The sequence below is a fragment of the Sturnira hondurensis genome, unplaced genomic scaffold (assembly GCF_014824575.4).
Source record: "Sturnira hondurensis isolate 20B ecotype Veracruz unplaced genomic scaffold, ASM1482457v3 Scaffold0008640, whole genome shotgun sequence".
Classification (NCBI taxonomy): Eukaryota; Metazoa; Chordata; class Mammalia; order Chiroptera; family Phyllostomidae; genus Sturnira; species Sturnira hondurensis.
The window spans coordinates 23,888,507-23,912,694 of NW_028081271.1; the positions used below are offsets into that span (position 1 = coordinate 23,888,507).

At 44.3% G+C, this 24,188-nt stretch overlaps 1 protein-coding gene across 1 annotated transcript in view; it reads right to left on the bottom strand.

The window, feature by feature from the left end:
• Positions 1-445: 445 nt before the first annotated feature.
• ACSS1 (acyl-CoA synthetase short chain family member 1) overlaps positions 446-24,188 on the bottom strand; it is a 78,675-nt gene continuing 54,932 nt past the window's right edge. The window contains exons 4-15 of the mRNA XM_037055506.1: positions 17,194-17,369; positions 16,655-16,807; positions 14,881-15,028; positions 13,464-13,601; positions 9,436-9,528; positions 8,204-8,316; positions 7,697-7,823; positions 6,834-6,961; positions 6,661-6,724; positions 3,187-3,305; positions 1,937-2,108; positions 446-1,853 (exon numbers count right to left, since the gene is read on the bottom strand). Of these exons, the coding sequence (XP_036911401.1) occupies positions 1,831-1,853; positions 1,937-2,108; positions 3,187-3,305; positions 6,661-6,724; positions 6,834-6,961; positions 7,697-7,823; positions 8,204-8,316; positions 9,436-9,528; positions 13,464-13,601; positions 14,881-15,028; positions 16,655-16,807; positions 17,194-17,369 (1,454 nt within the window). The 3' untranslated portion in view covers positions 446-1,830. The remainder of the gene's footprint in view (positions 1,854-1,936; positions 2,109-3,186; positions 3,306-6,660; positions 6,725-6,833; positions 6,962-7,696; positions 7,824-8,203; positions 8,317-9,435; positions 9,529-13,463; positions 13,602-14,880; positions 15,029-16,654; positions 16,808-17,193; positions 17,370-24,188) is intronic.

Consider the following 24,188-nt stretch of genomic DNA (forward strand, 5'->3'; position numbering starts at 1 on the left):
GTCTTACACACAAGCCTGTGTTTCTCCTATATGCAGTCTGTGGTGTTGATTTAACTACCTAAAGCTATTTTTGTGTCTTCATTATCACCTACATTCTAGATACGAACAATGACTGGAATGTTCTTGCCCACCCGTCAGTCTGGTAGTTATTGACCACGTGCAGCTACTGAGTATTTAAACTGTGGCTACTGCCATGAAGGAATTGAATATCCTATTCTGTTCTGTTTGTTCTATTGTATTCTATTTTATTCTCTTCTATTGTCTTTATTTATATTTAAATAGCCACATGTGACTAGTGCTTATTGGACAGCACAATAATCAGACAATGGATTTTTTAAGTGGACTCTTTTGAGTGAATAGGTCCCTTCTAGTTTTGTTCTTAGGATTATATTCAGCAACAAAGAATAGTATTATTTGATCAAAAACATCACCACTAACAAAGGACAATGAGCAAAATAAAACTTTATTTGAACTGCCCTACAGATCATTCTGAGGCCCTGGTCACTGTCCAAGTTTACATCTAAGTCATTTTATAAATAACACCATAACTACAGTCTGCCAACTCTTCCACAAATATGATAGACACTAGTGCATGGTTCTCTGTGGCTAACACTGCAACAACAGACCATCACCCAGTATATGTGTGCTATAGTCTATGGCCACCCTGTTGGGTGTTATAGGAGCAATTGCCTAATCACCTGACAGGCCAGTGCAGCTGCAGTCCATAGTAAGTGTTCTGTACCCTACAAACCCCTTGAATACCTACACAGGTGCAAGGCGCCATAGACTGTGAGATAAAGACACGGATAATCTTTCTCTGTCCTCAAGAATCTAACTCAGCAGGCTACCTTCCCCTGCACCCCACACCATCAACCCTGGCATGCTTGGATAATAAAGAAACACTTTGTGACTTGATGATTTACATCATCTTGCTAACCTTCAGAGGACTTAAGGCACATTGAAAGAAAGAAACTTCATTCAGAGCTCCAGCTCTCATCACTGAACCTCTATGGTTCTTATGCCCCAAGCACAGAATGAAGAACAGACAGAGTTTGCAAGGACCTGGTTATAGCCAGATTAGTGCTCTAAGTTACCTTAGTTTTCAGTGGCTGCCCTGAACTTCCCCACAAGAGGCATCCAAAGTAGAGGAGGAGAAATCTTTCCAGATCACAGCCTGGAGAAACAGAATATATGACTAGAATAGCTTTAGAATTTAAGGGTGAGGAATTCATGTCATCAGTTTACCAGTTGAGTTTCATTGTACACAAACTAAAGGAAGTAGAAATACACACCAAAAAAGATGTGGGCCTGAATGTTCTCAAAATAGCAGTGTTTAAACCAAGGTACCAATACTTCCAATTCAGATTTCCAAATATGCCAAACAATAATTAAAAGAGCACCCTCCAATCCTCTCCATGTTTCTCCACAAGCAAAGGCAGAAAAGAATGTTTTCATAACTTTAAATGTTACAAATAGCATGTACAAGCAAATCCACACATTCCACACATGGACTTGCACGTTATTCTTCAAAAATATAAAAGTATAAAAATAAAATCTCTGCCTTTTGTATCTAGAAACATCTGGATAAAACATGACTCCTAGTTCTCAATCATCTGAGTAGACACAATCTGCCAGATATTTCACTTTCCTGTGATGTCTAGAGAGGACACAGAAACAGATGACAGGGACTCCTCACTCCAGGAAACCAAACTCAAGACAAGTAGAATAAACACCAGCAACATATGACAGTATCCCTGCATGGGTTCTCCAACAGAAAGAAGGAAGAAGGTTCAGCATGATCTTTACATTTGAGACAGTGTGGATTATGTGCTAGGAGGGGTGGTCTGGGATGTCTGAAAAGAGAAACCAAGTGAGAGCTATGTTATAGAAGGATAGGGGCGTGGGTATTGGGTCTTGGCCACAGCCCATTACTGGCCAGCAGCCCTCTTGTCTATGTGTTTCTGGTAGGCACTCAGTATTTCTGCAATTATGCTGGGGTCCTCCAGAGTGGTGATATCCCCCAGATCCTGAGCTCTGCCTGTGATTATCTTCCTTAGGAGCCTCCGCATGACTTTTCCAGACCGAGTTTTTGGAAGACGTTTCACTACCTGGCAAAGAAGAAGTGCAACATTAAAATCTGGAAAGGTGCCCAGATTCCCAGCCAGCATCTGACTGCACTGAAATGAGAAGGGCTCTTTCCCAGGGGATTGTGGGGCCCACATGACTCTGATTTCATCCTCCTACAATCTGGACCTAAATCTGTAATCAACCAAAAGGGCAGAATCAACTATGAATCATGCTGAAGCCTCCACCAGGTCAGGGTTCACCTCACTGTCAATACCTGTTTCTCCCATCAGCTACATTGCTGAGGGCCTTCAGGTGGCAACAGAACCAAGCACGTACCACAGCACCTTGTCTCGACCTCCAGGCTTGGGTGTGGGTTGATTTTGCCTTACATATGAGATGGAAGTTACTTAAGAGAAAAAATACTGTCTTGCTTAGTGTTTGAAAATTTAGCATTTTACATTTTCAAAAAGCCACAGCCCACTCAAAGTCAGTGGTAATACATTAGGAGCTGTATTTGGGCACTTTAATAGTGATCTGTCTTTCAAAAGAGTACAGTTCACCTAAGGAGAGTTCAGGTCTCTCTCAGAAACTCTGGTGCCAAGGCCAATAGTTTGAGCTTGTGTCACACCAGGTGAGGCTTTGGAGGACCACTTCCAGTCAAAAGAACACCATGGGGGAAATTTTAATAAATGAACAAAGCTGAGAGGCTGACTCAATTCTTCCACAAAACTACTTCAACGCAGGCTCCCTCAGACAGGATCTGGTGGCATCTCCTTTACTGGCACAGGAAAAGGTGTCAGAAACCACACGGGGGCTGAAGAACTCTGATACTTTTCACATCTTTATCTAAAACCTCCTTATGTTGGCTTCCATGTGCCAAAATAAGGGTATCTAATCTGGACCAGCACTACCCCCTGAATAGGTGAGCTATGAAACTTCTATTGCTATGTCTCCCTGCCCCTCTCGCTTTTTCTGACAATACAGCCATCTGCCACTCTCATCTAGCACCCAGGAAGCCAAATAGCTGGTGCTAGTTTTGCTGTGATGTTAATTATGGGAAATGGGGAAGAAGGTGTAAGATGAGCAGTGCAGTTGAACCAGAGGCAGAAGTGCACTCACCAGGATCTGATCAGGCACTGCATACTTGGCAATCTTGGTGGCCACCATGGACCTGAGCTCACTCATTACTAGCTCTGAGTCACCTGCATCTTCTTTCAACACGATGAAGGCAAATGCAGCTGAAAGGAAAACAAGATTTTGGGATGTTAGCCAGAGTGTTGTACATAAATTGCTGTAAATTCAAAGGATCTCAAATCATATATTGTTGACTTTGTAGCAGCTGATTCCTTTAGTTGCATCCCTAAAAATGCATTATCATTTTCAAAGTGGAAGTGATTCTGTCAGCTCCACTGAACATCCCACCCAGTGGGTTGGCATGTGTGGGTGAGAGCTTGGCACCATGGCTCTGGTGATGACTGGCTATGTGTGTGACCTTGGACACAGGACTAATCCTCTGTAACTATACCTGCACCTGTGAAATAACCTGTAATGTGGACTCATCGGAGATTTACTATCAACTCCTGTGAGATAGTATAAGGGAACATGGCACATGGCGCTAACTTCAGGCATATGTGTCCAGCATTTTAAGCACTAGCCACAGTGGCTGTCTGTATTTAAATTAAGGTAAAAATGGTTCCTTGGTTACACAAGCTACTTGTTACATGAACAGCTCCATCATGGCAAAGTCTGTTGGGCGGCAATGGCCAACCCATATCTCAGCACAGGTACTTTGTCAATATCCTACCACGTTCCAGAAAAAAGTTACAGTCTCTAAATGCATTTCTTTTTAATCTATCTGGGACAATCTCGTATATGGTATGAAATCAGGTTCTAATTGAACTTACTGTTCATATGAACAGTCACTTGTCCCAGTACCATCTTGGAGAGGCTGTCCTTTCCCCACTGACTCCCCTTATTGTTCATTTGTCTGTTTATTCCTGTACCACTTCCACTCCATCTTAATGAATTCTCCCTCTGGCACGTATCACTTAATATATTACATAGTTTGCTCATTAATCATGCTTATTGTTTATGTCTGTCTCTCTACTCCAATCCCAAACCACTATAGCATGTCAGCTCTAGGGAACAAGGACTTCTGTCTCTTTCACTTTCTACTGTGTCTCAGTATCTACAACTGTGCCTGGAACATAGGAGGTGACCAACAAATTTTGTTAAATGAATCAATGAATGACTTTCCTGAATAAACTGCAGTCTGTAGAAAGCTACGGCCTTTGCCTGAAAGATGCCCCCTCCCATTTCTACCTGGCAAAATCTTATTCATCCCTCAAGACCCAGTTCAGCTATCTTTTACTCTGTGAAGCCTTTCCTGACTCTGTCCATAAATGCAGCTGTGGCACTTGCTATGTATGAACAGCTATTGGTCTCCCATGCCTACCTCACGAGATTGTGAGATCTTTCAGGGGAAGAACTGCATTTTACTTTCCTCTTGGTATTTGAGTTTCTAGGCAGTCTAGGCCCTCACTACAGGGTCTCAGAGGAAAGGGACGAAGCTAACACCTGAGCCAGCTGTGAACATCCACTGAAAGATGTCTATTGTGGGTTTAATTAAAATTTTAAAACCACCAAAGCAACATATACTGATTATCACACATTAAAACACTGTAGAATATATAAAATAAAACTGCACCTCCTCTCCCTGCCTCACTCCCTTCATCACCACACCCATTAAAGGAATTGCAGAATGATGGTTGGAGGGACTGCTGTAGCTCCATGTCCTGGCTCTGCCACTTGCTAGCTGTGTCAAAGCCACTTAACCATTCTGTGCCAGTTTTTTACTTGTAAAATGGAGAGCTAACAGTACCTCCCTCACAGCTATGTGTCAGGATTAAATGGTGACAACCCCTGCATAAAACCTACAATAAGTAGGTTCTCGAGGGTTGCTGTCTGCTCTCCCCAGACCTAAATTTTAAAGTTAACTTCTGGGTTTACAGGGTTTATGTTGCCATCCTTTAAATACTAGTAGGATCACAGTGGACATGCTGCCCTGAGTGTTTCCCCCATGTTCCTAATTGGTACTCTTTCCTGCCCGTCACTTGTATCTCTTATGAGATGGGAGTGAACTTAGCTTGTATTGTTGAATCCTGAGCAGAAATGGATCAGGAAAGCTTCAACCTGAAAGGAGGAGCCTGGCTGAGAGCCTACTGGAGGTAGGTGCACAAGGCTGAGATCAAGGACTGGTGGGACAGGAGGATGGCAGAGGAGCAGCAGCTAGCTGTGACATTGGTCCGATAAAGTACAGAAAGAGTAGGGACATATAAATGCACAACAGTTTTTGCAGATGGCTTTAGAGTTTATCAAGAACAGTTCATGGGTTTTCATGTATTACAAATGGACAGATGCTCAAATTTGTAAGAAATCAGGAAAATACATATCACCATATGCATGATACACAAATTCTCTCTCACCAGCCTGGCAGACATTAAAAGGCTTGGCAATATCAAAGTAACTTAGGATCCAGAAAATAGTGCCGAGAGCAGCTTATGGGAGCATGAAGTGCCCAAGGCCTCTGAGAGTCACACATTAAGACCTGTTTCTCCCATTTCCATCCCTTTCTGATCTCTAACTGCTCCCCCATAAATTCCAGTCTTCTGCTAACAAAGGGAAGGCAACTTCGTGGGCACATCCTTCTTATGGCAACTGAACATGTTTTTAGAGCCTGAAATATATTAATTTTTACAATGAGTCAATTTAGAGAAAGTGCTGCGTAAATAATGGAACAGTGGAACACAAACTTGGAAGGGAGGCAGGTGACCTTAAGGACATACTTAACACAGAATATACCCAACAGTAGGAGGGAGAGTACCCAATCCCAGACATTTGGTAGGGTAGTAAAGGTCAGTCTTTCCAGCAGTACAGCACAGGATGAGAGAGTGTCCAGGTCACACCAGGCCAGACCAGTATGGCCACTGTGCACCTACCATTACAACACCCAGGTGAGTCTGCCCCTTCCCAGCCCCACCTGCTTAGAAACTGGCAGACTTTGAAACAAAGTGTGTCCTCAGTGGAAAAATATACTGATAAAAAAATACTGATTACTTGTTCTGCATGCGCCTCTGCATGTTGCTGTGCAGTAGGAACCACAGGTCAAATTCTTCCAAAAACAGTCCCAGAGCAGCAAAAGAGCCCACTCCGGGGCATATAGCTGTAGAGGTGGCACTGGATGCTGTGTATGAGCATGTGCAAGGAGACACTGTGAGCAAGGTAGAGCATTTCATCATAAGCCCTCTGTAACAGGGCTGTCAGAGTCATCATGGACACAGCAGTGAACTCCACAAGCTTAGCTGAAGCCAAAGAGCTTAGGACTGCAGAGCTAGAGCATTTCAGAAATCTGATCTTAGTCTAGCAAGCATGTTGTTTGGCCTCCTCACCCAAAATCTATACTTGAAAGACAAGAAAACCAATAGTTTCACCCATAAACACCCTGTCACCATCCTCCAGAATGTGTCCTTTTTACAAAGATTCTGTAATGGGAGTGAGATCAAAGATTACAGAATTTCCTTCCCTAGCACTCACCTTCTCCTTTAATGTTGTGGGGGTAGCCAATGACAGCAGTTTCTGGCACTGCGGGGTGGCTAGCCTGCACAGAACAATAAAAAGGCAAAATAAAAAGGCAAAATATGTGGGAGCTAGAACACCTGACTGCAAATTATAGTCTCCAATCTGAGACCAACATGGCCTGTGCTCACCATTGCATCCTCGATCTCTGCAGTCCCCAGTCTGTGGCCACTGATGTTGATGACATCATCCATCCTCCCCGTGATCTGGTAATAGCCTTCCTCAGTTCGGTGAGCTCCATCTCCAGTGAAGTAGTAGCCTGTACCACAGTGAAGGAATTCAGAGCCCATAACTCTAAACCAGGACCCAGAGGGGCTCTTGTCCTTCCAGAAGGGACATAAGGGTCCCATTCTTGCTCTGTAGAAGAAAGCTATGAAGCCCTAAGTTCTCTGACATTCTGCCTGCTGGTCCTCCTTGCAATCCTACATGGAAATACTCTCTAGATGAGCTATTTGGCTGTATGCTAGTGAAAGGGCAAAGGGCTCTGACAAAGCAGTCAAGACTACAAATGTCATGGGAGCAAAGGACATAAAAGGAGTGCACTCAAGCTTCCCAAAAAGTAAGACTTATTTACAGGCTTGACACTGAAGATTATGGGTTACAACATGTACATTGTATTTGTAAATTTCCAACCCAATGACACAAAAGCAAACTGGGAAAAAAGTAAGCCAGAAGAAAACTTACAGCCATCATGATAGTTTTCCAAGGTGGTTCCTTCAATCTTCTTTTCTAACAGCCTAAGGAGTACTCACCATGGGCCATGTGATCAGGGTTCTGTGTGCTTTCCCATGTAACCCCATGAGGTTCCTGAGGTAAGTCTTTCTCCATTTTAGACATAAATTCAGGGATGTAAAGGGCAGGGAGAGGACTCAAAGGCATGCCTCCAAAGTGCCTGCACTATACTCACAGTCACCATTATCTTAGAAATGTTTTCTGAGTATAGGGTTCCAGCAGTGTGTGGAAAAGCATGACACAAGTACATTAGCAACCTCACCTGGATAAGCCTTGAAGTAGGCATCCACATATCTCTGATGGTCTCTGTAGATGGTCCTGGCCATGCCTGGCCAGGCCTGGGAGAGGCACAGAGCCCCAGAGACACTGCCACCCTCTACAACATTCCCCTGCAGACAAGAGAGACATGTATGTGAGAATATGGATAGATTCTGGTTGAGAAGCAAAGAACTGACAATCAGCATCATCCCCCTAACTGCTTGGCTAGAGGCAAAAAAATGACAAGTGTGCTCTGAAGGAACTGTACTTGAGAGGGCTTCTGAGGATAACCTAGACTCACCCCATGTGGTGATTTTATCTACTGTGTCTTTAAGAGGAGGCTTTCCAGTGCACGATTCATGAGAACACAGGCCCTTTCCACCAACCACCAGACCCTGGACATATGTGATGTGGGTAAGTAGGCAACGGAGACCAGGAAGACAACAAACACTAGGGAGCTTGTTAGGGTGTCCATGGAGGAGGGAGTCACCTCTGTGAGGCCCTCACACACCTTCTCATCCATGAGAACTGGGACAATGCCAAAGAAGGGCCTCATCGCCATTCCGGGGAAGATTTCTGCCCCTTCTTCTGAGGGCCGTGGTGCAATGCAGATGCCACCTGTTTCTGTGGGATGACAGGAAAGAAACACTGATGGGCCAAGAGACTAATGACACATTTATCCAGGCCATGCTGTCAATAATCTGGGACAGACACACTGGCTGTTGCTTTCCCGGGATCGGAGGTAGATGGAACTGCCCGTTTGGGGCAAGGAAATGGCCCCCACAGTCACAAGGACTTTTCTGTGAGGCAAAACTAGACTTGGTTTCTGGTCTCCGCCACTGTGGAATGGGAGTAGAGTAGGTGCTGTCTCTCCTTTAAGGCCCTGCTTGTCTAGTCTGCTTCTGTGGGAAAAGTGGAGTCCACCTACTTGCACAGGAAGATGAAGAATTGCTTCCGGACCACTGCCTATGTCCACACAGATCAAACAACAAAAACAGATGCTCACTAATTCCTTTTTCACATTATCTCTCTGGCACTTCTCTCTATCAGCCTGCATGGAAATACCTCACAAAACACAGCTGTAATCTTAGTCCTGTGCTCTCCTGAAGGAATGAGAACAAAGCCATTTGGAATATCCCACTTTCTGGCTTTTAGAAAGACAAAATGTCAGCTACATCTGCAGTGGTCTCCCACCCCAAACATTCTAAGTCAGATACCCAAGAGAAGAAAGGGAAAATCTAAACAAAAAGCCACAGAAAATTCCTTTTTCCACTAAAATTTAGATTTAGACTTACAGTCCCTTAAACAACAAGGCTCATTCTCACCATATGTACTTACATTCAAAAAGTAGCTTATGAGGAAAGTAAACATTTAGTTGTGTACTTATTATTATATGTCAGGCCTTGGGCAACATGTGTTAGTGTTATTTCATTCGGTCCTCATCTAGAACTCATTTTACAAAAGAGGAAACCAAGCCTCAGAGAAGTCCCAAATCTCATTGCTGCAAAGCCAGGTTCCACCTCTGAGCTTCAGACTCCAGATTTTCAACAAGCACATATGTTAAGGACTGAGGCATTAGTGGTACTAGTATCATTCACAGAGGCTCACACCTGTCCCTACTACTTGGTGTTTAGCTCTGTGTTCTCAGTGCGGTAATATTGAGACCAGAGCTTTGCAGAAGGGACCCACTTGTACTTGATTCCCAAGTATGCCCTGACCCCTTTTCCCGGGAGATTCTCCTACCTGTCTGCCACCACGTGTCCACCAGTGTACATCTGCTGTCCCCTACCACATTGTGGAGCCACTCCCAGGCTTCATGGTTGATTGGTTCTCCCACTGAAATCACACACAAAAAAGAAAAAGATATTAATAGACCACAACAAACCTTAAACAAAAAGGAATATACTGTTAAGGTGAAAACAGCTCTATAGTTTTTCTGAAGGACATAAAAGGTGGTTTGAAAAAGCAGTGAGAGCTGTCATGTTATAGCCATGAAAGAAATACAAATTTCATTTTTACCACTGGAGAGTCAAGAAAAAATTTTTTCATTGACAATACAGGGAAAAGAATATCACATGCACTTTAGGAGTATAATTTTTTTTTAATTTTTAATATATTTTATTGATTATACCATTACAGTTGTTCTATTCCCCCCCTTCATTCCCCTCCACCTGCACACTCCCTCCCCCACCATTCTCCTCCCCTTAGTTTATAACCACGTGTCTCAAGTTCTTTAGATTCTATATTTCCCATACTATTCTTGCCCTCCCCCCTGTCTATTTTCTACCTACTGTCTATGCTATTTTCTGTACCTTCTCCCCCCTTCTCCCCCTCCCACCCCCCTGTTTCTAACCCTCTATGTGTTCTTCATTTCTATGGTTCCACTCCTGATCTAGCTGTCCTCTTGGTTTGCTTTTGTTTTAGGTGTGGTTGTTAATAACTGTGAGTTTGCTGTCCTTTCACTGTTCGTATTTTTCATCATCTCTTTCTTATATAAGTCCCTTTAGCATTTCATATAATAAGGGCTTGGTGATGATGAACTCCTTGAACTTGACCTTATCTGAGAAGCACTTTATCTGTCCTTCCATTCTAAATGAAAGTTTTGCTGGATAAAGCAATCTTGGCTGTAGGTCTTTGGATTTCATGACTTGGAATATTTCTTTCCAGCCCCTTCTTGCCTGTAAGGTCTGTTTTGAGAAATCCGCTGACAGTCTGATGGGTACTCCTTTGTAGGTGACTGTCCCCTTATCTCTTGCTGCTTCTAGGATTCTCTCCTTCATTTTAATCTTGGCTAATGTAATTATGATGTTCCTTGGTGTGTTCCTTCTTGGGTCCAACTTCTTTGGCACTCTCTGAGCTTCCTGGATTTCCTGGAAGTCTATTTCCTTTGCCAGACTGGTGAAGTTCCCCTTTATTATTTGTTCAAATAAGTTTTCCACTCGTGGCTGTTTCTTTCTCCCTTCTGGTACCCCTATAATCCGGATGTTGGAACGTTTAAAGATGTCCTGAAGGTTCCTAAGCCTCTCCTCATTTTTTTGAATTCTCATTTCTTCATTCCTTTCTGGTTGGATGTTTCGTTCTTCCTTCTGATCCACTCCCTTGATTTGAGTCCCAGTTTCCTTTCCATCACTATTGGTTTCCTGTGCATCTCCCCTCATTTCAATTAGTTTAGCCTTCATATGTGCCTCTAATTTGTGACTATAATCAACCAGTTCTGTGAGCATCCTGATAAACAGTGTCTTGAACTGTGCTTCTGAGAGGCTGGCAATCTGTTGGTCGCTTAGAGTTATTGGCTCTGGGACTTTGAGTTCTTCTTGCGCCATCTTTTGTGCCAAAATTGTTACGTAGCAGGATCAGAGCCCTAGGTGTTCACCAGAGCAGGTCAACTCAGTCGCTGGGTTGTGATGCTGTATGTGGGGGTGGGGTCAAAGAGGAGCAATGGCGTCCCGTCTACCATCTCCCGTCGCGGCCCCACAGGTGCCCGCGTGTTTCATCCCACTGCAAGTGAGTGTGCCACCGCTGTCAGCCCTCTACCACTGGGTTCGCCCCTGGGGCCTGCGTGGTCCGTCTCACTGTGCGAGAATGTGCAACCGAAGTTAGTCTGCCCCACACCCTGACTGGGTCCGGGCTACTTTCGCACCTAGGTCTGGGGATCTTTCCTGCCCGACCCTGCTCCGCTGCTGGCTCCACCCCTCTTACCATCCCGGTTGAACAGTTCGTTGTTGTTGGACTTCCGTATAATTCGATTTTCTGTTCTTTGGCTGTATCTTTTTTCTCCAAACCTTTGTTGTATTCAAACTTGGTTGTGGGAGAAGGCACAGTGTTTCCACCTATGCCTCCATCTTGGCGGAAGTCCTAGGAGTATAATTTGATATAGCAATTTGGATATTTCTCTTAATATTTAAGAGTGCATACACCCTATACAACTACTTTGGTCAACTGTTTGGGGTGGACTACACTAAAGTTAATATAGATTTATCCTATTATGTAAAAATGTTACTCCTCACACACACTCCACAAAAACAAGAGCCTATGTCCATCAAAAATGGACACATACAAAAATGTTCACAGTGGCCAAAAATTAAAATGCTATCCATCAAAAGTCAAATGGATAAATAAAGTGTGGTATATTCATTCAGTGAACTACTATACAGCATGAAAACAAGTAAGCCACTTCTACCATAGGGACGAACCTCAGAGTCATGGCCTAAAGCAATTGCAGCAGGCACAATAGTAACATATGAATAATAAGTCCATGTGTATGAAGTTCAAGAATAAGCAAATCAATTCACACTGAGAACAGCCAAGTAGTAGTTATATCTGAGGGCTCCTGACTGGGAGGGAGCATAAAGGAGCTTTCTGGGGACTGGACATTTCTATGGCTTTATCTGGGTGTGCTAACATATATGTATATATATGCAAATAGTTCTCAAGCTGAACACCTACATTTGTGCATTTCACTGTATCTTATACCTTAATAAGAGGGAAAAGTGCTTATGCCCTATGACTCTGTTGCCAATTGTCAATGTCTACCTTATGCGGTCTGAATGCGTGTGCCTCCCAAGTTTATGTTGAAATCCTAACACTAAGACACTACATTGATGTACACTATACTATACTCGCATCAGACTAGCATTCAGCCAGAAGGTGCAGGTTTAGACATACTGTTGCTACAATACTTAAATACTGTCATGATGATTGCCTCTTGTTCAGGACATTCCAGATGCAGCAGCTAACCAAGGTCTGTCCTGACCAGGGTCTCCCATGCTGGTCTATTATCACAGCAGGAGACTAGCACCAAGCTGGCCTTGACCAGGTGTGAAGCATACACCTAATTTGACAGCCAACAACCCAAGGCCCAGAACATCCAAGGAAATCCCCAGGAGAAGCAGCATGGAGAGAGGCTTTGAAAGAGGGCTGGGATCCTAAGGTGGAAGGGGGCAATGGGGCACTGTAGGCAAGGCAGACAGAGTAAAACAAGGCCCTAAGTCCTGTATCAGCATTGCCTGCCCTCCTTACTGACAAGTAAGGGTGAACACTGTCACTAAGCTCTCTTTTCCATGGAGAAAACTGGTAGAAAGATATATCCCATGAAAAACTACAAAGCAGATCTATGTATTCACCAAGGAGCATGGAGGGCCTCTCACCATTTTTTCCTCCTGACTACACCTGACAACACACATTGGGGCAGAAGTGAAATGAACCAGGGAAAAGCAGAAGAGAACAGGCAGGACCTCCCAGTACCTTCTGAACTAATGCCATTTCACTTTTGCCAAAAGCCTTCATATGACTTGGCAACCTCTGTCAAACTAAAATTGAAGATAACCCTTGATCTTACAACTACCTGCCTGGAAATATCTAAAGTGAGAGCAGTGCACAGCACACAATGACATTTATTACAGTGCTTGGAAATAATCATTACCCAACATCATAGGAATACTCAGTGTATAGTAATTGATTTCCACAGAGCAATCCCATGCAGCCACTGAAGAAAGGGCTCAGGCCTTAACTTATGGAGTTGGTAAGGATTCATGAGGATGAAACCCATAATAAGTACAGAAAGTGTTTAGAATGCTGTGTTCCATACTGTTAATAGCTGTGGGCTCTGAGGAGGGGCTGACAGGCCTCTCTTCCTACTTGATGTAGGCTGGCATTGTTTGAATGCATCACAGACACAGCCACATAGCTTTTGTGATTAAAATTATTTAGAAACCTGCAGTGGCTCTGACAGACAGTTCCCATGCCCTCTCCAGCTGCAGAGCAGTGCTCACCTGACCCCAGTGTCCGCAGGGATGAGCGGTCATACTTCCTCACCCAGGCATCTCCATATTTCAGCAACAGCCGAATAGCCGTCGGGGCACCATAGAACTGATTGATCTTCAATCTCTGTACCATCTCCCAATACCGACCTACAAAAAGCCTCCAATTCAGTCAGTCTAAGAGCCCACCAAACAGTATCTATTTTAACCTAATTTAGAAATCAGTCAACAAACTTGGTACTGAATACATGCAAACACCCACACTGTTTGCAAAAACAGGATTCAATACCCATCACAGGATTGGAAGGAAGACCTCTGGGAAAGGTCCCTGTGGCAGTTGTCCCCCAGCACACAGCCATCTATAGACTGGCCCTTTTGTAAAGAGTCTTTACCTGGCTCCAGACAGCCACACTTACAAAGTGTACCTCATATGATATAGTGAGGAATTAGTTAAAAAGATATTACTGTGAATTTTAAAATAACCCATGTAGCATTAACATAGAACTTGTGTTTAGTTGCATTTAAATGGTCTCTAAAGTGGTGACTGGTACTCCCCTGGAATACTGCAGACAGGTCACAAATGCATGCATCCCAGGAAGCAGGGCAACTGCCCAGTATGCACTCATCTCATTTCCTATAAGTTGTTCTCCCCGCCTGCCCATCCCCTGAACTTACCACCATTGCTCTATACACAGGAAGCTGCATTTAAAGAGGTGGAAGTGACTGCATCTAAGACATGGCTCTTAATCCCCAGCTATGCCCCCCTACATATCCTCCCTAAAGGGAGACTAGAAAGGAGCAAGGGGAAATGACAAAGATGTTCCACACACAACTGTCAGCACTGTGGATGTTTGGGCAAGAGCCTTCCGGCAGGGCCACCATCACTGGATTACATTAAAAAAATACTCGAGGTCACTGAGCTGAGTGGGAGGAAGATGCTGAGGTAAGCAAGACACAGCCATATCCTCCAAGTGAAATCAATTCATGGAGGTGGCACCAGGCCATGCATGACACACTTTGACAGAACAGCCCTGGAGGAACAGGTGGAAGGCTGTCCTTCTCCATCTGGGGGACCTGCAGAAACTGTCAGTGGAATGGACTTCAAGGAAAGACTGGACCTGGTCTAGTGGCCATTGAGGTAAGAGGAACAGCCTGAGACACACAGTTTAAGTTAAAGAATTCAGCAGTGGGTGGTCTTGAGACAGCTTCCAGTACCAAATTAAACCCCCTTCTATTACTCATCTGATCTTATTGTGGACAAGGCCCCCAGCTCTGGCCCATTTGGCAGAGCCCAAGGCTTGGCAGCTATGCAATTAAACCATGAACCACAACCAGGCCAGAGAACAGGCCTCTACACCACCCTCTTGTGCACCTCTCCTCCTCCCTCAAGCTCCCTCCCAGGGACCCTATTCGGGTTTCCAGTCCTCACCAGCATCAGGGTAAACTGGGGTGCTTTCAAAAAGGACACTGGTTGCTCCATTGCAAAGGGGTCCATATACCACATAGCTGTGTCCAGTGATCCAGCCGATGTCAGCCACACAGCCGAAGACATCTCCTGGCTGGTAGTCAAACACAAGCTGCAGAAACAGGAGAGGCTGTCAGAAGCCTATAACCCCACATTCTCACATGTCACTAAGAGTGTTCTATAACTACAAGATGCAGCTGCTCCATGGCCACCAAGAGCAGAGGAGTAAGTTAAAAGACAGAGTTATTGGTACAAGAACAACAGAATAACTCAGAGGACTGTGAAAGAAGCCAGACCTCAGAGTGTACACTGCATGATCCCATCTTGAGAAAGCTAATCTGTATGCAGAGGTCACACCACAACTGGTCTTGCTGGGGTCCTGCTTTTGAGGGATAGGTAAGGACCTTCCAGGGGTTGAAGATGTCCCATGCCCACATGTACTCACAGGTAAAACTTTATCTAGTGGTATGTATAAGGGCATCTTTTTAAATTAAATTATGCCACAATTTTAAAAATAATTTAAAAGCTGCAAAAAATTAAAATAAAAAAGACCTAGAAGTGCCTCAAGCATCATTAGAGTCTAAGAACCTGAAAGGAGAGATGGGTGTCTCCCACATTCTTGCCAAAGGGTCCAACCTGAGCCTGATCACTTATCTGGATCTAAATGCTCTTTGCAGGAAACATGGATGACAGAGGGAAAAAATGGCCAGATTCCACAACCAAGTTGAAGGAAATTAAAGGAATCAAGGGAAACCTTTAAGGTAAAAAAGACTTAAAAGAGCCCCAGTTGATGTGGCTCAGAGTGGTTGAGTTCTGGCCTGCAAATCAAAGGGCTGCCGGTTCAATTCCCAGTCTAGGACACACGCCTGGGTTGCAGGCCATGTTCCTGGTAATGGGCGTGCAAGAGGCAACCACATGTTGTTGTCTCTCTCCCTCTCTTTCTCCTTCGCTTCCCCTCTGTCTAAAAGTAAATAAATAAAATCTTCTTTTAAAGCCTTAAAAGACATAGCAAAATATGTCAGTGGCAAGAGTAACATACAGGATCTAGAGATGCATATCCAGGTGATAACTAGAAAAAGGAAAACACAAGGCACTGATGCTACGCTATACAAGTCAGGATATGCAGAGAGGGCTGAGGGTGGAAGGGCTGTGAAAGGGCTTCTGTAAGAATAGTGACATTCCATTTCCTGAATGAAGTGGGTTTACCTTATAATATTTAGCCACACATTTTATTTGGATGTTTTTCAGTATGTGTTCTATTATACAATAATTTTTTTAATCGGGGAACAAGGGGCTCTAGTTTTCTGCTGCCAGAGACAAAAGGTGAGATTCTCCAGGAGTTCCCAGACAGCACAGTGGTGGTTTGGACATGGCTAGGTCCCTGTGGAGTCATGTCCAAGCAGGGGATGAGAGAGTATGGATTCTTTTAAGGAAGACTGTACTTTCATTGCCCTGGTCGATCAGGAAACCCATATCCAAAAACCCCACAGCATTTTGAAAAGGGATTTTTAATACAACTCAGACAAAAATTGTCAAGTCTTTCAAGAGGCTGGAGATTTCTTTCCTTAAAGTCCTGGGGCTAGCATGAGAGCACCATGGGAAAACATGAGTCCCTCTTGCCCGTGGGAACCACTTTACAGCAGGAGTTCTAGCCCTAAATTCAGCCTCACCTGGCCCCTGCTCCATCTTGCCAGGGAGGCAAGCACCTCCCACCCTCCACTTGCCACCAAAGTCATACCCTGTGTGTCACGGCAGCATACAACAGGTAGCCTGCTTGGGTGTGCACAAGGCCCTTGGGCATCCCAGTGCTCCCAGAGGTGTATAGCAGAAAGAGCATGTCCTCACTGCCCATGCTCTCTGGGGCACACACAGGGTCCTCCTTGGCCATTTCCTGTATGGGGGAAGACAAAAACAGCCCCACCCAAGGCAGTTAGCCTCTCCTCTCCATTTGGCTTCCCTGAGAACACCTCTCCCTGGCTACTGTGAGACAGGCTGACTGGATTAGAGCTCACTTCTCTGGCCTGCCCCAGTTCAAGTTCAGATGCAGAGAAGACACGGAATAAAAGAATGAATCTAATCATTTCTGTTACATTAACTGTTACACTGTATTTGTGGTATTTGAGTTCCATCTTCCCAACCAGGATACAAGCCTATCAAAACTACAGGGGAACCCTGGACACCTCTGAGAAACCCACATTCAGAACCACAATCTGACAAGACTCAGACCCAGTTAAGCCAACCACTCTCCTCAAACCACACAAAGCAAGGTAAACTCACCTGCTCAAGTGGGACATCCAGATGCCCCATGTGGACCTTGTTGTCTGTCCTGTGAGCTACCAAGACATGCTGGATGGTTGGGCAGTGCTTCACAGCTTCATCCACTATCTTCTTCAGTTCCACCACACGCCCTCCCCGCAGTCCTTGGTTGAAGGTGATAATCACCTTACACTTTGCTAAGAGAAACAATAGACATTTCTGACCAGTTTTCTTTCCACTGGGCCTCATAGCCCAGACTGGAAGTCACACATTGAAAGCACAGGAGTGTGATAGAGAAAGTTCAATGTTGAGGAAAAGAGTCAACAAAAAAGTGAAGGGTAAGCCTACTGTGCAATCTTTGTACATAATTCAGAAGCACTAGGCCTTTTCCTAGCTCTGAGGAGCAAGAAGCAACAGAAGATAAACCGAAGCTGAATTCTTCCAGCCTTTCACCATTTTCTCCTACCTGCTCGAAAGGTTTTTCCAGGTGACAAGCCATCACATTGCCCACAGCCACCATGAGGCAGAGACCAAGAAAGCCAGGCAGCCAGAGACCAAATCCCAACGTGTCTTGTGCCACCCCCAAATTTTCTAGGACCAAACTGCCAGGACACAGAGACACTACCCAAAGTGGATGCCAGGAGCTGTTGGCCCCTACCCTCACCTTCAGGGGAAGGCCCTGCAAGTTCCACACCTGCTCTTCAATGATGAAGGCAGGCTCAGCCAGGCTCAGAGCAGTACTAGGCTGACGGCAGAGCAGGGAATTAGGTACAGACACAACTAACCTCAGGACGGCAAAAGAATGATCCTCTGCACTATGTCTTAACTTGAATGAACCAGTGGAATCAGGCTACAGTTGGTATTTTTTAATCCTCACCCGAGGATGTTTATTGATTTTTAGAGAGAGAAAAGGAGGGAGAGAGGCAAAAAATCAATGTGAGAGAGAAATATTGATTGGTTGCCTCCCGTACCCGTCCTGGCTGGGAATCGAATCCACAACCTAGGTACATGCCACAGACGATACTCCAACCAACTGAGTCACTGTGCCAAGGCTACAGTGGGTTTTTATATGGTTCCCTACAGAAGAGCCTGGAACAAACACCCAGTATAGTACTGTCTAGTGGGTCCCAGGCACATCACTCGAAACTTTCAATCAAGGTCTTCTTTTGGAGCCAAAGGAATTACTCCAAATCTAGCAGCCCTCAACAAATGGTTCTCAAGAACTGGAATACAAATACCTTAACTCCCTCACCCCAGGGTAGAGGGGTTGCCATATCATATTTTATTATTTCAAGAAAGGTAAAAATGCAACTGGAACACAAAAAAAGATTTGTGCAGTATATGAAGAAGGTGCTGTGACTGATGGAATATGTCAAAAGTGATCTGTGAGGTTTTGTACCAGAGATTTCTCTCTGGGTAATGCTCTACAGTTCAGTAGACCAGTTGATAGCAATCAAATCAAGACATTAATCGAGAACAATCAACATTATACCAAGCAGGAAATAGCCAACATACTCAAAATACTAAATCAATAAAGCTATTGGTGAAAATGAAAACCATGTCTTTTATTTTATAGAAAAAATGATACAGACTTTCTGGCCAACCCAACAGTTCTCTCATCTTACAGGGTTTCCCTGTGGGACTGAGCTCTGGTCACCCACTGTAAAAGCTGATCTTATTTGATTCCTTTTCCCAGCCTCACTCCAACAGCCTTATAGCACTTCCCAAATGAACCTAAAGCTCACTCAGCTTTTCAGTATGAAAAGCAATTTCTAGCAACATACCCACATTCTTTCTACATTTCAAGAGCCCTAGAAAATGAAATAGTCTTGATGGCTACCTGAGAATTCTACAGATAGATCTTCGCAGCTGGATGACTCAGCAGAGTCATACAGGGGTCAAAGAGATAATCTAGACTGCCAGGGGTGTCATGGACAGTGCCATCTGGCTCTGCGTACCAAGGGACCCTGGCCACACACACTCTTTGCTCCTTAGGCCTTGAGAATCAGTCACCTTGTGAAAACAAATTCTGTATGGTACAGCCTGTCACAGATTCTCCAGGCCTATGTCCCCCATAACTGGGACTGGTCCAGGTGAGCTTCCTGTGAGGAAGGAAGGGAGATGACCCAGCAGATGCAAAGGGACCCTTCTCAAGGAAGCCCCAGGAGAAAACACTGGCCTGGTCCATCCAGTATGCTAGTATTGTGGGTTTTAGCTCCTCCCTAGCCTCCCTTGGCTCATGCCTCATTCCTGGCTGCTCATTTGTCCAAAGCCTCCACTTGGGTTGTTGTCAAGAGCAGGTGCAGAGGTTTGGTCCCTAGGAGGTATGCAGGGAACACATATTGCCCTGAGGTTCCCTGTTGCTGGGCAACAGGTAAAGGGTGAGTGCATAGCAGTGGGGCACAGGCAGGATCAGCCTGATGCTTTGTCTTAGAGGATTTGATTTACCTTCATGGTTTTTGAGCAAGTATCAGCATCTGTATTAGTTTTCTATGGTTCCCATAGCCAATTACTTAGTGGCTTAGAACACTCAGGTTTTTTTTGTTTGTTGTTTTTTTTTTAAATATAATTTTTATTTAATTCTTGTTCAAGTACAGGTTTCTGTCATATATTCCCAGCCCTGCCCACCCCCCATCCAGTGCTCCCCACCTCCCTCCCATTTCCACCCCCCACCCTTAGTTATTGTCCATGTGTCCTTCATACTTGTTCATGTGAGTCCACTCAGTTTTTTTAGCTCACAGTTCTGTAGTTCAGGTGAGTTCCACAGGATTCTGTTCTAAGAATCTCAAGGCCAAAATCAAGGTATCACAGGGCTGGGCTCTTATCTGAAGGCTCTCTGGGAGAAACTACTTCCAGGCTTATTTAGGGTGTGGGAAGACTCTGTTCTATGTGACTTTCAGGACTGAAGTCCCCATGTCCTTGCTGTCACCCAGCGGTCATTCTCAGCTTCTAGAGCCACCTTCATTTCCTGGTTTGTGACCCCTATATCTTCAAAGGCAGCAACAGCAGTTCAACTCCTTCTCACCATTTGAACCTCCCCTTCTGCCACATCTGCTTCCAGCCAAAGGAAGTTCTCTACTTTTAAGAGTTTGTGTGATTAGATTAGGCCCATTGGACAGTTTCTCTGCTTTAAGGTACATCACATCTATATAGTCCTTCTGGCATGACAGGTTGACATAATCACAGGTTTGGGGGGACTAGGGAATGGATATCTATGCAGGCTATTATTCTGTCCCAACAGCATCTCTCAGAGCCATTCTCTTGACCCCGACCCTCCTTACCACACCTCCCTCTCTCTCCATTCCTCATATGGCCTAAAGCAAGAAACTAGGCAAAGGGAAGAAGAGTGTTCAGGCCAGCCCAGGGGTCTAGAACTCTAGAATAGTACATACTACCTGAGATGGCCACCCAGCTCATGGTGAGATCTTGGTAGCCATGCTCATACTCCCACTCTCTCAGGGGCAGATTAAAGATAGCTACAAATTCTTGACCTGGTCTCATACTACTTCTCATGATGAAGTGGGTCCTAGGTCTCATTCCCTTGAATTTGGAATGGGCATTAACTGTTTTTACCATTGGAGTATAGCTAAAATGATACCATGTGTATTCTGGGCCAGGCCTTTGGTATAACTGGCAATTTCCACTTCCTTCCTCTTGGAGCCATGCACTACTATGTAACAAGTATGGCTACTTGAGGTTGCCACACTGTGAGGAAGCACAAGTTAGTCAAGCGGAAAGTACCACACAAAGAGAAAGCAGTACCTGACCAGCCCCCACCATTCAAGGCAACCCTAATATACCCTAAGCATCATGAAACAGGAAAAGCCATTCCCAATATGCCCATCTGACTCCTGCTTCATAGAATCATGAAATACAAGAACAATATCTAGTTAAGCTAATGTTTTAAGCACTAAGTTGTGGAATAGTTTATTAGGTATCAATAAACTACCCAGCAATAATTATACAGTGACACAAAGCACTCCCTCACTGACCAAAGTGGGTACAGATACCTGTCCCAACAGAGTCCTGCCCTTAGGACCCTGACATCTAAATAGCTAGACACAGAGATAGAAAGGTACTGGGGAGGAGCCCCTGTAATGGCAAAGTTCTAGAGAAAATTTATAGGAGTGTCCCCTACTTAGGCCCTCAGAGCCTCAGCCCCTGCCCTCCCATAGTCTGGTTGTTTAAGATTCCTGAGGTTCTGGGTACTGCCCCAGCAGGCAACTACTAAATCCCCCTATGCTAAATTCCCAGAATCAAACTGTTGCCCATTTCCAAGAATTTTAACAGAAATATTTGGTAACTATGGGTACATCAGCAAGAAAGAAAATTAGCAGCCTCGTGTAATGATAAAAGCATTATCATCTGGACGCCTGTGCCAGAATGCCTGCATTCAAACCCTGGATCTGTCACTAACTAATGATTCAACTTTGAGAAACTCACTTAACCTCTCTGTGCCTTAGTTTCCTTGTGTTTAAAAAGTGAATACTCACCCTGGCTGGTGTGGCTCAGTGGATTGAGCACTGGCTTGTGAACCAAAGGGTTACCAGTTCAATTCCTAGTCAGGGCACATGGCTGGGTTGTGGACCAAGACCCACAGTGGGGGGGGGGGGGTGCATGAGAGACAACCACACATTGATGTTTCTCTCCTTTTCTTTCTCCCTCCTTTCCCCTCTCTCTATAAATAAATAAAACTTTTTAAAAAAGTGAATACTAACCTTACAATAAAGAAAATTCCAGGACCAGATAGCATCACTGGTGAATTTCACCTAACATTTAAAAACAAATCAACACCAATCCTTCTCAAATATCAAAAAAAAATTGTAGAGGAAGAAACACTTCCTAATTCATCCTATGTGACCAGCACAAGGTGGTATCTAAATGATCCCAAACACATCACAAGAAAATCACAGACCAATATTCCTTATGAACTCTGATGCAAAAATGTTCAACACAAGCCCTGGCCAGGTGACTCAGTTGGGTGGAATGTCATCCTATGCACAAAAAGGTTGTGGGTTCGATTCTCAGTCAAGGCATATACCTAGGTTGTGGGTTTGATTCCCCAGTCACAGCAAGTGTGGGAGGCAACCAATTGATGCTTCTCTCTCACATTTATATTTCTCTCTCTCTCTTTCCCCCTCTTGCTTTCTTTCTAAAATCAATAAACATATCCTTGGGTGAGGACTTTTTAAAAATTGCTCAAACAAAATGCTAACAAACTGTATCCAGCAGCATATTAACAGGATCATACATCATGATGAAGTGGGGTTTACTCCTAGAATGCAAGGATGGGTCAACAAATGAAAATCAATCAGTGTAACATACCACACTAATTGTTTGAAGGATGAAAACAACATCACCACTGATGGAGAAAGAGCATTTAACAAAAACCCAACACACTTTCATGAAGAAAAAAACACAATAAATGAGGAATAGAAGGGAACTTCTTCAACCTGATAAAAGACATCTTATGAAAACCCACAGGTAATGTACTCAATGGTGAAAGACTGAAAGCTTTTCTCCCTACGTTCAAAAACAAAACAAGGACATCCGCTTTCACTACTGTCATTCAATACTGTTATAGAAGTTCTAACCAGAGCAAGTAGGAAAAAGGACAAAAAAGGAAGTAAGGAAGAAAACATCGAAAACATAAAAAAAGAAGTAAAACTATGTCTATTCACAATTCATGTGACCTCATATGTAGAAAACCCTAAGGAATCCACAGAAAACCACTAAAACTCATAAAAAAATTCTTCAAGTTTGCAGAATATGAAATCAACACATAAAAATCAGTTCTATTTCTTTTTTTAAAATATATTTTATTGATTATACCATTACAGTAGTTCTATCCCCCCCCTTCATTCCCCTCCACCTGCACACTCCCTCCCCCACCATTCTCCCCCCCTTAGTTTATAACCACGTGTCTCAAGTTCTTTAGATTCTATATTTCCCCCACTATTCTCGCCCTCCCCCTATCTATTTTCTACTTACTATCTATGCTATTTTCTGTGCCTTCTCCCCCCTTCTCCTCCTCCCACCCCCCTGTTTCTAACCCTCCATGTGTTCTTCATTTCTATGGTTCCACTCCTGATCTAGCTGTCCTCTTGGTTTGCTTTTGTTTTAGGTGTGGTTGTTAATCACTGTGAGTTTGCTGTCCTTTCACTGTTCATATTTTTCATCATCTCTTTCTTATATAAGTCCCTTTAGCATTTCATATAATAAGGGCTTGGTGATGATGAACTCCTTGAACTTGACCTTATCTGAGAAGCACTTTATCTGTCCTTCCATTCTAAATGAAAGTTTTGCTGGATAAAGCAATCTTGGCTGTAGGTCTTTGGATTTCATGACTTGGAATACTTCTTNGTTTCGTTCTTCCTTCTGATCCACTCCCTTGATTTGAGTCCCAGTTTCCTTTCCATCACTATTGGTTTCCTGTGCATCTCCCCTCATTTCAATTAGTTTAGCCTTCATATGTGCCTCTAATTTGTGACTGTACTCTACCAATTCTGTGAGCATCCTGATAAATAGTGTCTTATATTGGGCTTCTGAGAGGCTGGCAATCTGTTGGTCGCTTAGAGTTATTGGCTCTGGGACTTTGAGTTCTTCTTGCGCCATCTTTTGGGCTGTTCGTGCCTGTTAAGTAGCAGGATCGGAGCCCTAGGTTTTCACCAGAGCAGGGCAACAAAGTCGCTGGGTTGTGACGTTGTATGTGGGGACGGGATCAAAGAGGGACAATAGCTTCCCTCTGCCACTTGCTGCCGCGACCCCCACCGGCACTATAGCCACCACCGTCACCAGGCCCACGCGTTTCGTTCCACTGCACACGAGTGTGCCACCACTGTCAGCCCTCCACCACTGGGTTCGCCCCTTGGGGCCTGCGTGGTCCGTCTCACTGTGTGCGAATGTGCGACCTTGGTCAGTCTGCCCCGCACTCAGACTAGTTCCAGGCTGCCTGTGCTCCTAGGTCTGTCCTGCCTGACCCAGCTCTGCTGCTGGCTCCGCCTCTCTTACCATCC